The sequence below is a fragment of the Lampris incognitus genome, chromosome 14, assembly GCF_029633865.1.
Source record: "Lampris incognitus isolate fLamInc1 chromosome 14, fLamInc1.hap2, whole genome shotgun sequence".
NCBI lineage: Eukaryota > Metazoa > Chordata > Actinopteri > Lampriformes > Lampridae > Lampris > Lampris incognitus.
Window position 1 is genome coordinate 32,124,009 of NC_079224.1, and position 13,072 is coordinate 32,137,080.

General features: G+C 42.4%; 1 protein-coding gene across 1 annotated transcript in view; it reads left to right on the top strand.

The window, feature by feature from the left end:
* astn1 (astrotactin 1) overlaps positions 1–13,072 on the top strand; it is a 552,260-nt gene that overhangs the window by 179,350 nt on the left and 359,838 nt on the right. The window contains exon 10 of the mRNA XM_056292697.1: positions 392–466. Coding sequence (XP_056148672.1) covers positions 392–466 — 75 coding nt within the window. The remainder of the gene's footprint in view (positions 1–391; positions 467–13,072) is intronic.

A 13,072-nucleotide genomic window follows, 5' to 3' on the forward strand; every position in this document is an offset into this window, starting at 1 on the left:
ATTGCAAATAAGTTGTATATGAACATTTTGTCTGTGAGACTGGGTTAGCTAAAGCGACATTGCACATCAGCTAATGTGTTTTTCTATCAGCGTGTTTCCACACAGCATACTTCATGATGATGGTTTGGATTAGCAGGGCCCTTTGGAATGTGGGTATATCTCATCTGAGATGTGGCTCAATAAGAACAAGGGGCGAGACTATGTTACAACATTTCAAGGCTGTTTTCTTTTGATTTGAACAAAAGAATTACTCTGTTTCTCTCTCTCTCTCTCTCTCTCTCTCTCTCTCTCTCTCTCTCTCTCTCTCTCTCTCTCTCTCTCTCTCTCTCTCTCTCTCTCTCTCTCTCTCTCTCTCTCTCTCTCTCTCTCATTGACTCTCGCCTCATCCCAGACCCTGGCCTTACACCATCTTCCAGCGTGGTTTTGATCTTGTGATGGGAGAACAACCCTCTGATCGCATTTTCAGGTGAGGGAAACGTCACGAAACCTTGTTTCATCCATCTGTATAGCAACAGCATTGTCTTTTGCAGGCGGGCTGGACAGAGACATCGCAGTATTTCTTTTCTTTTTTGATGTCTCTGCTCTTCTGACATAGTGTATGTTTAGTTAGCGTTTGCCTTGTGCCAAACCCTCCCTCTCTTTCTCTTGCTCTGTTTGTCTCTCTGCCTCGCTCTCTGTTGTGGTTAAAGAAGATCGCAGGTTGTGGGTGCAGTGTGCTTGTCTGTCTGCTCACACTGTCTAAATTATCATCTAATACAATGAATGAATAGATTTTCAGCCAGGAAAGGCAGAGCAAGTTCCTTTTCTCTCCTTTCAAGTATTTGAGGTCATAAGCTCAATGTTTTCATTCTGATACTGAAAGTCTCAAGACCACCACGGAGCAAATACACCCCACTTCAGCTATAGTTTATATACAGTGACTTTGTTTGTTTGTTTTTTTCCTTTCATGACAACATTACTATTAAACTGCAACAGAATTCTACTTTTTTAAGAATTTGCATCAACAAAATATGTAATTTGAAAAATAGACAGGTCGTTCAATTATCCATTATTGTTATCTTTATTACTTTCCTTATGTGATTATAAACCCTCTGTGACTTTGGATCTGGTAGCTCAGTATGTTTGAGTGTGCTTAATGATTCATACTACTACTACTACTACTACTACTACTACTTTCGGCTGCTCCCGTTAGGGGTCGCCACAGCGGATCATCTGTTTCCATCTCTTCCTGTTCTCTGCATCTTCCTCTGTCACACCAGCCACCTGCCTGTCCTCCCTCACCACATCCATAAACCTCCTCTTTGGCCTTCCTCTTGTCCTCTTCCCTGGCAGCTCCATATTCAGCATCCTTCTCCCAATATACCCAGCATCTCTCCTCCACACATGTCCAAACCATCTCAATCTTGCCTCTCTTGCTTTGTCTCCAAACCGTCCAACTTGAGCTGCCCCTCTAATATACTCGTTCCTAATCCTGTCCTTCTTCGTCACTCCCAATGAAGAGCATACACTGACGTGGTTTAAATTTGAATAATTTGTCAGGATCACTCTTATCAAAATTGAGATTATATATTACCCAGGACCCAAGTTATTGTCCTTTTCGTTCTTAATGATTCTTTCTCACAGTAAATTTACACTGGAGAGGAAATGTACAGCAAGCAGAACACCTCTTTTCCCTGCAATTTCAGAGTGACTATGAGGCAGAAATACAGCCTGCAATATGAGTCTCTAATACATTGTCATAATGTTGCTATCCACTTTAACTTCCAAATCGATTTTCTCAATGCACGGAGCAAATGAAAGGGTTATGGATGTTCTCTCATAAGTTTCTGGGCCTACTCTATAACAAGCAGACAATCTCATAGATTTGAAGACAACTGTTAATGAGTAAAACAAGTAAGGGCTTGCAGAATATGCATTCAGTAGGCTTCGGCTGTGTGTCCACATGTAACCTGCAAAAAGGAGCCTCATTCATTTTATTTATGAAAAAGCTTTGTTTTGGAATTATCTTGAATCAGTGCTGGGGCTTGACTTTAGGTTACATTAGGTTAGGTTTTATTTCATTCTCAAATGGCTTTTTCACAAAACTGAAATACACGAGCCTTCTTGGACAGGCGGCGCGGCAATAGCACACAGCGGCCGCTCTGGACCCAATTTTTTTTCCTTTTGTTTTTACAGCACATGGACAACGAGCAACCCATTTTTGTGTTTACTGTCATCAGACACTGCTACAGTGTAGAAAACACCCAATAATTTCTAACATGCGTAATGATCTGCTGGAAGAGCTACGCAATCTCAGTTTGCTGTGGCGACCAGCGCTCTGGTCCTCGGCGTTGCCTGATGCCGGTGCTCAGGTTAGAGGACGTTGTAAGTGGTGTACGAGAATAAATTGGCCTACATCTGACTCCAGCAGACTATGCAGTGTTAGTTCAGAGACTGCTGCGCCTTTGTTTTCATTGAGACATGACTTTGTGACGGAGTTCCTGAAGCTGCTACCCAGCTAGATGGGCTCGTCTCATCTCGTGCTGACAGAAATACAGCTCTGTATGGTAAGGCGGCAGTGGCTTGTGTGTTTACATCAACACGGAATGGTGCAGTCTTTTGTTACTGCTCGCTGGTGGAGATTATGACTGTTAGATACAGACCATTTTATTTACCACAGGAATTCACCATTGTCCTTATAATAGCAGTGTACACCCCCCCCCCCCTACACACACAAATGCTACGGAGGCACTCTGCAAACTGCATGTGGTCCCTGCTTTTCAGACTGGTTTGAGTACACTGACTGGCACATGTTCAGGAAGACTGCAACTTATAGCGTCTCCACCAACTTGGCGGAATACATGGCATTAATGACCAGCTAGATACCAGGGTATCCAGGCACTCACTAACTACAGCACAACATCACCTGTCTGTGACAATAATGTCTCCCTTCCAGATGTGCTAAACAACTTCTACCCTCAGTTTGATGCGCAGAATGATGTGGCAGCAAGGAAGACCACCCCTCCTCCCAATGATCAGATGCTGTGTCTAACCATGGCTGACACGAGGATAACTCTACGCAGAGTCAACCCAAGGAAGGCTGCTGGATCAGAATATAGTCCTAGTGGAGTGCTCAGAGGATGTGCAGACCAACTGGCAGATGTTCACATTGATATCTTCAACATCTCCCTGCGCAGCGCTGTCATTCCAACATGCTCTAAGGCCACCACCATTTTCCCCATACCGAAGAAGTCTTCAGTGTCTTTCCTCAACAACTACCGTCCCATTGCACTCACATCTATTGTCATGAAGTGCTTCGAGAGGCTCATCATGAGGCACCTCAAGACCCTGCTGCCCCCCTTACTGGACCCTTTGCAGTTCACGTATCGCCCCAGCCACTCAACAAATGATGCCATTGCCATCAACCTCCATCTGGCCCTCACCCACCTGGACAAAAAGGACATGTTCGTTCGAATGCTGTTCATAGACTTCAGCATTCAACACAATCCTCCCCCAGCACCTGATTGGAAAACTAAGCATGCTGGACATTAACACCTCCCTCTGCAACTGGATCCTGGATCCTGGACTTCCTGGTTGGAAGAATTAAATCAGTCCGGATCAGGAGCAGCATCTCCAACACCACCACACTGAGCACTGGGGATCTGTGCTCAGTCCACTGCTGCTCGCTGTACTGACTCACGACTGTGGAGCAATGTACAGCTTGAATCACATCATCAAGTTTGCTGATGGCATGACCATGGTGAGTCTCATCAGTGAGAATGAGTCAACATACAACCTGTCTCTGAATGTAGATAAAACAGAAGAGATTGTTGTTGACTTCAGGAGAGCACGGAGTGACCACTCTCCGCTGAACATCAATGGCTCATTTGTGTAGATCATCAAGATCACCAGATTCCTTGGTGTTCCCCTGGTGAACAACCTCACCTGGACCTTAAACAGTCAGTGATGCATCAGTCTTTTGACTGCATCACTGACTGTGATGCAGTCAGTGATGCAGTCAAAAGACTGATGCATGAGTGGAGCAAACTCCACATTGAAAATGGACTTTTATACCAGAAGACCAGCCACCGATGTCAGTTTGTCTTACCTCCCAGTATCAACCAATGGTGCTTAAACAGCTGCACAACGAGATGGGTCACGTTGGTATGGAGAGAATTCTAAGCTTGGCAAGAGAATGCTTTTTTTTGGGGGGGCGTTCCCCCTTTTTCTCCCCAATTGTACCCGGCCAATTACCCCACTCTTTTGAGCCATCCTGGTCACTGCCCCACCCCCTCTGCCGATATATATATATATATATATATATGTATATACACTACCGTTCAAAAGTTTGGGATCACCCAAACAATTTCGTGTTTTCCATGAAAAGTCACACTTATTCACCACCATATGTTGTGAAATGAATAGAAAATAGAGTCAAGACATTGACAAGGTTAGAAATAATGATTTGTATTTGAAATAAGATTTTTTTACATCAAACTTTGCTTTCGTCAAAGAATCCTCCATTTGCAGCAATTACAGCATTGCAGACCTTTGGCATTCTAGCTGTTAATTTGTTGAGGTAATCTGGAGAAATTGCACCCCACGCTTCCAGAAGCAGCTCCCACAAGTTGGATTGGTTGGATGGGCACTTCTTTGAGCAGATTGAGTTTCTGGAGCATCACATTTGTGGGGTCAATTAAACGCTCAAAATGGCCAGAAAAAGAGAACTTTCATCTGAAACTCGACAGTCTATTCTTGTTCTTAGAAATGAAGGCTATTCCATGCGAGAAATTGCTAAGAAATTGAAGATTTCCTACACCGGTGTGTACTACTCCCTTCAGAGGACAGCACAAACAGGCTCTAACAGGTACTATTTAATGAAGATGCCAGTTGGGGACCTGTGAGGCGTCTGTTTCTCAAACTAGAGACTCTAATGTACTTATCTTCTTGCTCAGTTGTGCAACGCGGCCTCCCACTTCTTTTTCTACTCTGGTTAGAGCCTGTTTGTGCTGTCCTCTGAAGGGAGTAGTACACACCGGTGTAGGAAATCTTCAATTTCTTAGCAATTTCTCGCATGGAATAGCCTTCATTTCTAAGAACAAGAATAGACTGTCGAGTTTCAGATGAAAGTTCTCTTTTTCTGGCCATTTTGAGCGTTTAATTGACCCCACAAATGTGATGCTCCAGAAACTCAATCTGCTCAAAGAAGTGCCCATCCAACCAATCCAACTTGTGGGAGCTGCTTCTGGAAGCGTGGGGTGCAATTTCTCCAGATTACCTCAACAAATTAACAGCTAGAATGCCAAAGGTCTGCAATGCTGTAATTGCTGCAAATGGAGGATTCTTTGACGAAAGCAAAGTTTGATGTAAAAAAAATCTTATTTCAAATACAAATCATTATTTCTAACCTTGTCAATGTCTTGACTCTATTTTCTATTCATTTCACAACATATGGTGGTGAATAAGTGTGACTTTTCATGGAAAACACGAAATTGTTTGGGTGATCCCAAACTTTTGAACGGTAGTGTATATATATTTTTTTTTTACACACACACACACACACACACACACACACACACACCCCCTTTTCTCCCCAATTGTATCTGGCCAATTACCCCACTCTTCCGAGCCATCCTGGTCACTGCTCCACCCCCTCTGCCGATCCGGGGAGGGCTGCAGACTACCACATGTCTCCTCCAGTACATGTGGAGTTACCAGCCACTTCTTTTCACCTGACAGTGAGGAGTTTCACTCGGGGGACATAGCATGTGGGAGGATCATGCTATTCCCCCCAGTTCCCCCTCCCCCCTTAACAGGCACCCGACTGACCAGAGGAGGCGCTAGTGCAGTGACCAAGACACATACCTACATCCAGCTTCCCTCCTGCAGACACGGCCAATTGTGTCTGTAGAGACGCGCGACCAAGCCAGAGGTAACACATGGATTCGAACCGAAGTTCCCTGTGTTGGTAGGCGATGGAATAGACTGCTACACTAGCCAGATGCCCACAGCAAGAGAATGCTTTTACTGGCCTTTTATTAAACATGACGTGGAAGTCGATGTCACTAGATGTTGTCCGTGCATAAAGCAAAAGAAACCAGCTGTACACGTAAGATCACCGATGAGCAGTATCATGACCACCTCACCACTCGAGCTTGTTTCCACCAGCTACTTACATCTGGAGCCTAGTAAGGGTGGCTACAAGTATAGTCTCATGGTCGTCGACCATTTCGTCAGATACGTCCAAGCCTATGCAATGAAGAACAAGTTGGGAAAAACAGCTGCAGAAAGAATATTCAATGACTTGTCCCAAGGTTTGGCTATCCTGCAAAATTACATCATGACCAAGGCTATGAGTTCGAAAATGAACTTTTCACCACCCTGCAAAATTTGAGCAGAGTTGGGTACTCTGGAACATACCAATATCATCCACAGGGCAACCCGGCCGAGCGTTTTAACAGGACCCTGTAACAAATGCTGAGGACCCTTGCTGAAAAGGAGAAATACAGATGGAAGGAGCATCTCCCTCAAATAGTCCATGATTGTAATTGCATGTGCCACGAGTAGAAAGGGTACTCACCTTTCTACCTATTGTATGGTCATCATCCGCACTTCCCAGTTGACCTCTTGTTCAGGCTGAACACCAATGAGCAATCCCAGACTCCAAGGGGCTGTGCAGAGAGTTGGGCCAAAAGAATGACTGAAGCCTACCAGATTGCATCGGAGAATAATAAACAGTCCAGCACCCAAGGGAAAAAACTACAACCAACATGTGAGGGGGGCCATCTTGCAACCAGGCGACAGAGTTCTTGTACATAATCTGGGAGAGAGGTGGACCTGGAAAGCTAATGGTCTATTTGGAAAACACAATCTATGTTGTTAAGGAAAGAGTCAACTACAGTCCGGTGTACAGAGTTGTCTCTGAGACGGATGTGTCAAGGTCACGTGTCCTACACCGAAACCTGCTACATCTGGTGAACGACCTACCTGCAGACTTACCTGCACCAGTAAAGCCACCAGCACCTAGAAAGAAAAGGAAAAATAACAGACACAAAGTGCCTGAGAGCAAAATGCCACTTGTCCAACAGAGCGAGACAGACTCAGGATGATGATGGAACTCCCAGGTATCCGTACTGGCTACAGATGCCTGCAGAAAATGGACACAGACAGGAGAACAATTGTACTTACCAGTAATCCTCGAAGTCCTCGTCATGCTGAACCTGCAAGAGAAAATGAAAAAGAGTGGAGACATCTGGAAAGGAAATAAGAGAACTACAGGGCTAGAGGAAATAATAGAGGACGACTCACTTGAGGAGGTTGAGCTATCAGAGGGTGACGGTGAGCAGGAACAGTGTGTTGATCCTACATGTGAAAACGAGTCTCTTCCACCTACCTTGACCCCCATGACTGACAATCACACACAGTCAGTTAGAAGATCAACCCGAACAAGGAAACCAACATAGACATTTACCTACCAAATATTAGGCCAGCAGCCATGCTCTGCCGTCAGTAGTTTAGCAGTTTGGGGTGTACCCTCTGTGTCGGTGACAGCAGTCCCACCTTAGCATTTCACACATCCATATCAGACGTTACCATACCAAACACCACCCTACCCACCAGTAATGCCTTACAGTATTCCCACATGTGGGTACTCAGTATCCAAACTTACCTTGAGTGCTCAACGTTACCAGACATTTGGGATGTAAGTCAGTCTGGAGAGTTATTATGTCAGTAGCCATTTTTTCTTGTTGGGGGTCGTGTGATGCCTACTAAATGTATGGTCTTAATTTTGTTATACTGAATTTACCTTTCATTTTCTTGAATATTGTTTTTGTGTGTGTGTGTGTGTGTGTGTGTGTGTGTGTGTGTGTGTGTGTGTGTGTGTGTGTGTGTGTGTGTGTGTGTGTGTGTGTGTGAAGCGCTTTGAGTGTTTTTGTTTTTTTCCTGAGTGGCCGTTGCAGCCAGAAAAGCGCTATATAAATTGATCGATTGTGTTTGATTTTTAGTCTACCAATACTTTGAAATGAATGCTGCTCTAGTTTTCACCTCGGGGGGGAGCTGTGTGATAGGGATGTCTGTGAATGTTCTCGTTCACAGACATCCCTATAGGGAGTTTCACGCTAGGTAGCGTAGAAAGCTGCCGTCATGCTGACGAGCAGAACGGAAGAATCCGGCAAACACTGTCCGTCCTCGTCATGTCTCTTTTCCCCTGTTCCTAAAAGGTTGGTGAATAAACATTCTTGTGTAATGGTTTACGAATATATCGAACATGTTAGCCCTTGATTTTTGTGTAAAAATAAGGAAGTGTGACTTACATATGTCGACTGAACAAAAGTTTACATCGTGCTGCTCAAATGAATGGGGCTACAGCACTGTTAGCAAGTTGTAATGGAAGTCAATGAGACAAGATGGCCGCCCGCACTTTTCGCTGTTTTATTTTGTGTAGTTTAGTGATTCAAACTCGGTCAATTAACGTTTTTTTATGGCGCCTGGTCATATCTAAAAGGGGCGCATAGGTAACCACCATGGTAGCAGTCATTGAGAGTATGGTTTTGGTGTGAGATTAGCGTGTAAATGTTGGCTAGCTCAACTTGTTCGCCGTTCACTATGATGTTAATTTGGGTTTTCTGATCGTATAGCTAAGCATACTGGTTAGCTAGTACGTCAAACGCTAGTTAGTATTCTGTTTTGACGTTTTAATGGTTTTAAAAAGCTAAAATACTTCTACAGCAGGAGTCAGTTTTATTTTGTTTCATTGATTTGAATTAATCTAACTGAAAGACGTCAGACTAGCAATCATGAGTGCTGATGTGTAAGCTAATTAAAGCTAAGGTAACTAAACATTTGGATAGATGAGCATGCATGGAATGTATAGGCTATTGGTTTATTACTTTTCAGTTTATGGAGTGTATGGGAGACCTGTTGCAAGGAAAAGCCAATGTAATTGTTTTTCTACAATTGAAAATTTGTAAGTATACCAAAGACAAAAGGGGGGGGGGGGTTGTTGTTTGAATAAAAGATGCTGACGAGCAGAACTGACGAACACAACAAACACTGTCCCTCGTCGTTGTTTCTCTTTTCCCCTGTTCCTAACAGGCTGTCCACAATTATTACCCGTTCATGGGATCCCAACCCCCTGGGACCTGTAACATTTACAACGGGCTTTAACTGCAGCAATATGTCAAGATCTAGTGGCAACCACCACAGCTGATTTTGGAAGCCAGTGGTGAAGCGTCTTAGGTTGCAGTTCTTCTAGTGCCCGCCAGATGGCTGGCTCCCAAAAGGCTCAGTTTGTATGGAAGTCAATGGGTAAAAACCCTAACTTCTCTCTAGAATCGCAGTCAGTACATTTTTTCCACAAATAGTCCGGGTCTTAATTGCTAATTTCGTTTCTTCTAATTTGTGTTTTGGTGGGGATTTTGAAGACTATTGTTCCGTTAAGAGGATATAAAAGCTTAAAGATTGGTATGTTTGGAGTTGTGGTTGCCGTGAAAGACAGGTTTCTGGTGGTGGCAAAGGTTGTTTATGCGCCTAAAGCAGGCCCCCCTTTAGTGGCAACTCCTTGCTCAAACTTCAATATTTCTGCATTAAAATCTGACAAGATGACTGCAAGTGTCAATGCAAACACGTGACTTCAAAAAGGCTGTTCAGAATACAGGTGATATCACCGATGCTACATCAATATTTTATGCAGTTTATGGTCAAAACTATTTGTATTGTTTAGCACCTCTGCAAACAAAAGGAATGACCATAAAGCTCAGGTAGCTAATACCTGGATGGAGATTTTGGCACGATGCTCTGTGAAGCAATAGTTTGCTCTCCCAGTCAGAATGCAGGAGGCATGGAACCTTTCTCCATATTCTGTTCAGCAGTGCCTGTTGAAATCACTTTTGTCCTCAAATGGCCCCTATACCGCCATCCCTTCTAATTCAGATGCTAAAGGTTCTGCTTTGAACCTTTCACTGCTCGGAATACGGGTGATATCACCGATGCTAGATCCATATTTTATGTAGTCTATGGTCAAAAGTATGCTGTTTAGCACCTCTGCCAAATGAAAGAAAGAAAAAGGAATGACCATAAAGCTCAGGTAGCTAATATCTGGATGTAGATTTTGGCATGATGCTCAGTGAAGCAATAGTTTGCTCTCCCTGTCAGAATGCAGGAGGCAGGGAACCTTTATCCATATTCTGTTCAGCAGTGCCTGTTGAAATCGCTTTTGTCCTCAAATGACCCCTATACCGCCATCCCTTCTAATTCAGATGCTGAAGGTTCTGCTTTGAACCTTTCGAAAAAGCTACTAAAGCTACTATGTCCGCTTGAAACCTAGAAAAAAAGAAGTGGCAGGGCTGGACATTTTCTCTGCAGATATTACTATTAAACAGGCAGTTGGGTAAGATAGATAGATGGATCAATGGTTGAATCTTTTCACAAGAATAATGTGGCAAATGCTTGGAAAAAATAGGGGTTTTGTTGTATCACTTTGTATTAGTGTCCAGGAAATGGATAGAGTACTGTAAACATGTTTTCCACTCAATGGCTGTTTTTCTCATGGGAGTTCATACTGTTTTTCCTCCACCATTTACTCTGTGGATCATGCGGATAGGTGTTGAAGCAAATTACTCGTCCCCAGGTGTTCCCCGTGAAGAAGTGCTGGTTAAAGGAACGCTTGCTGACTTGTACTCACTGTCACCAATGTACGTCATATTGCATCCAAGGGAGTTTAAGTTCTCCTCTGTGGCACAAAGCCCATAAAAGCCAGGACTAGGAAATAAGGCTCATGTGACTAGTGTCAATGGTTTGCTGAGAAATAATACCATTTTTTTTATAGACTTACCAAGCCACAATCACTTGCTGGAATCAAATGCACTATATTAAGTGGAGGGAAAGTCGGAGTTGGACTCATAGAACACTCAAGTTTGAAGCAAGGGAAGAAAGTGGAGGAATGTAATTAAGTGCTCCCCTTTTTATAGCAGTTTAATCATTCTGTTCTTAAAGTGACTGATAATGCATTCAGTGCCCATGTTCTTGTGCCCTTTCCTTATGCCAAGTTTGCATTTTATTAAATGCAAACTGAACAATGTGAATGCAAAAATGTTCAGTCTGCAGAAAATGGTTGTTAGCCATTCAATCAACAAGTACCTCCTTTTGTGCTACAATTATGCATGCATAATTTATTTTTGCTAATAATGCATTCGATGTTAATTAGATTGTAATGTTTAGTTTAAAGTTTAAAGCATTATATGTTCCAAACAAAGTGTTTAAAGATTGATGATATTCATTGACTCCCAAATAACCGCTTGTTTTAAAGCTTGTATTTCCAGATGTGTTTATAGATTTGTTGCCCTAGTTTCTCCCTGGAGAATGTGTTTAGCCATTTTTGGCAGGGATTTACATTTGATATGTATTTAGTCCATAACTAGACTGTACCCATCTGTTTAAAAAAATAGTTTCACAAAAAAGGATTACTTAAATGTAAAAGTGACCGCCAAATGATATAACCCAAGGATTTTGTTCAATGTAATGGAGTCACTTAATAGCCCCGACTCATTCAGGGCACTGATTAGTTTTTAACACTTTTTTTCTAAATAGTTTTAACACACAAGGTTATGATCACTCGACCCACAGTTTTATCTGTTGGCAAAGTGTATTTTGTGCTTTGCAGTTGTTTTGAATCTATTTTCCCTCTTATCTTTAGCAGATATCGTATCTCACAAAGTCCACCACTTGCATCCTGGATGATATTACAAAATACATTAAAAAAAAATCCTGACACTGTTTGCCCCACCTTGTCTTGTCTTATCAGTAATCAACAGCTGTCTGCTAACTGATGTTTCTTTCCAGCTTATAAACAAGCCAAATCAGATCAGGGTGATATTTTAGTCTCAGTCTTTTTGCTTTTGACTGTGCAGGCCAGTGGTATTCAACCATGTGCCATTACGGGACATGTGTATGCCGGTTTTCTTTCCTGCCCAACACTACACCATCAGACCTCACTGGTTAACACACCTTCAGCTAGACAGAAGAGGACTAGTTAGTGAAATTAGATGTTGCAGTGTCAGGTTGGAATGAAATCCTGCCCACACATCTCCTTCCATGGCACATGATTGTATAGCACCGGTGCAGACAATGCCATGTGTATCGATTACCTGAAATTCTGAGTTAGTGGTGAAAATGCAACAATTGACTAGTTCAACTCGCACTATTCAGCATCTGAATAGAACTCCAGCCACATTTACCTTTAGAGTTCCTCAAGGTTTCAGTTTAATTTCCTGTCCCTTTTTCCCTTACATCTCGGCCTTGTCATTAGTAAACACAATATTTCTGTCCATGGCTTACACGATCAAAGAGATATGCTTACTTTTGAATTCCATTGACCTAAATGGTCTGGATGCTCTCAGGCACAAAATATTGTATGTCTCAAGATTTTTGGAACTAAGTGAAAAAGTAGAGATGGGACTTTGCCATTAACACATCTGATGTAATTCATGACATTTTCATGCAAAATTAAGCAAACTGAAATTTGGAAAAAGTTGTTGATGCTGAGTTGACCTTTAAACTCTTTGTGTGCAGCTGTGCTGAATAGGCACAACACAGTGATACAGTCAGTGTCTTAATTAAGAACAATTTACATAAATTGTCAATTATAATTTTTAACCTGGAGATAATCATCTATTCTTTTATCTCCTCACATTTAAAGTATAGTAGCCCTTTGTATTTCGACATGAGTGAAAATACCCCTTGACATTTCTAGCTCAGTCAAATTTCATCAGCTAGTTTTAGGTGGTGTCAGCAGATGTAATCACATAACTGGGTCGCAGCAGTAGGCCAAATAGATCGCTGGATTTCTGCAATAAACACATTTTGAAACAGGAAAAAAATGGCTGCAACCCACAATGCTTTTCCTGTAGAATTCACATTTCATTAAAGAAAGTGGTTAGTGTATGTGTACTTAGTTTTCATTGTCTTGGTGAAACTTAAATAATGCCTTGACTGTTTCTTTTGATCATTAGTAAGCCATGATTGAAGACTTGAAAGGTGAATACTGAATTGGTGAACAGTTTTTTGAAGTGGTCATGATAATTTATTTCCAGTT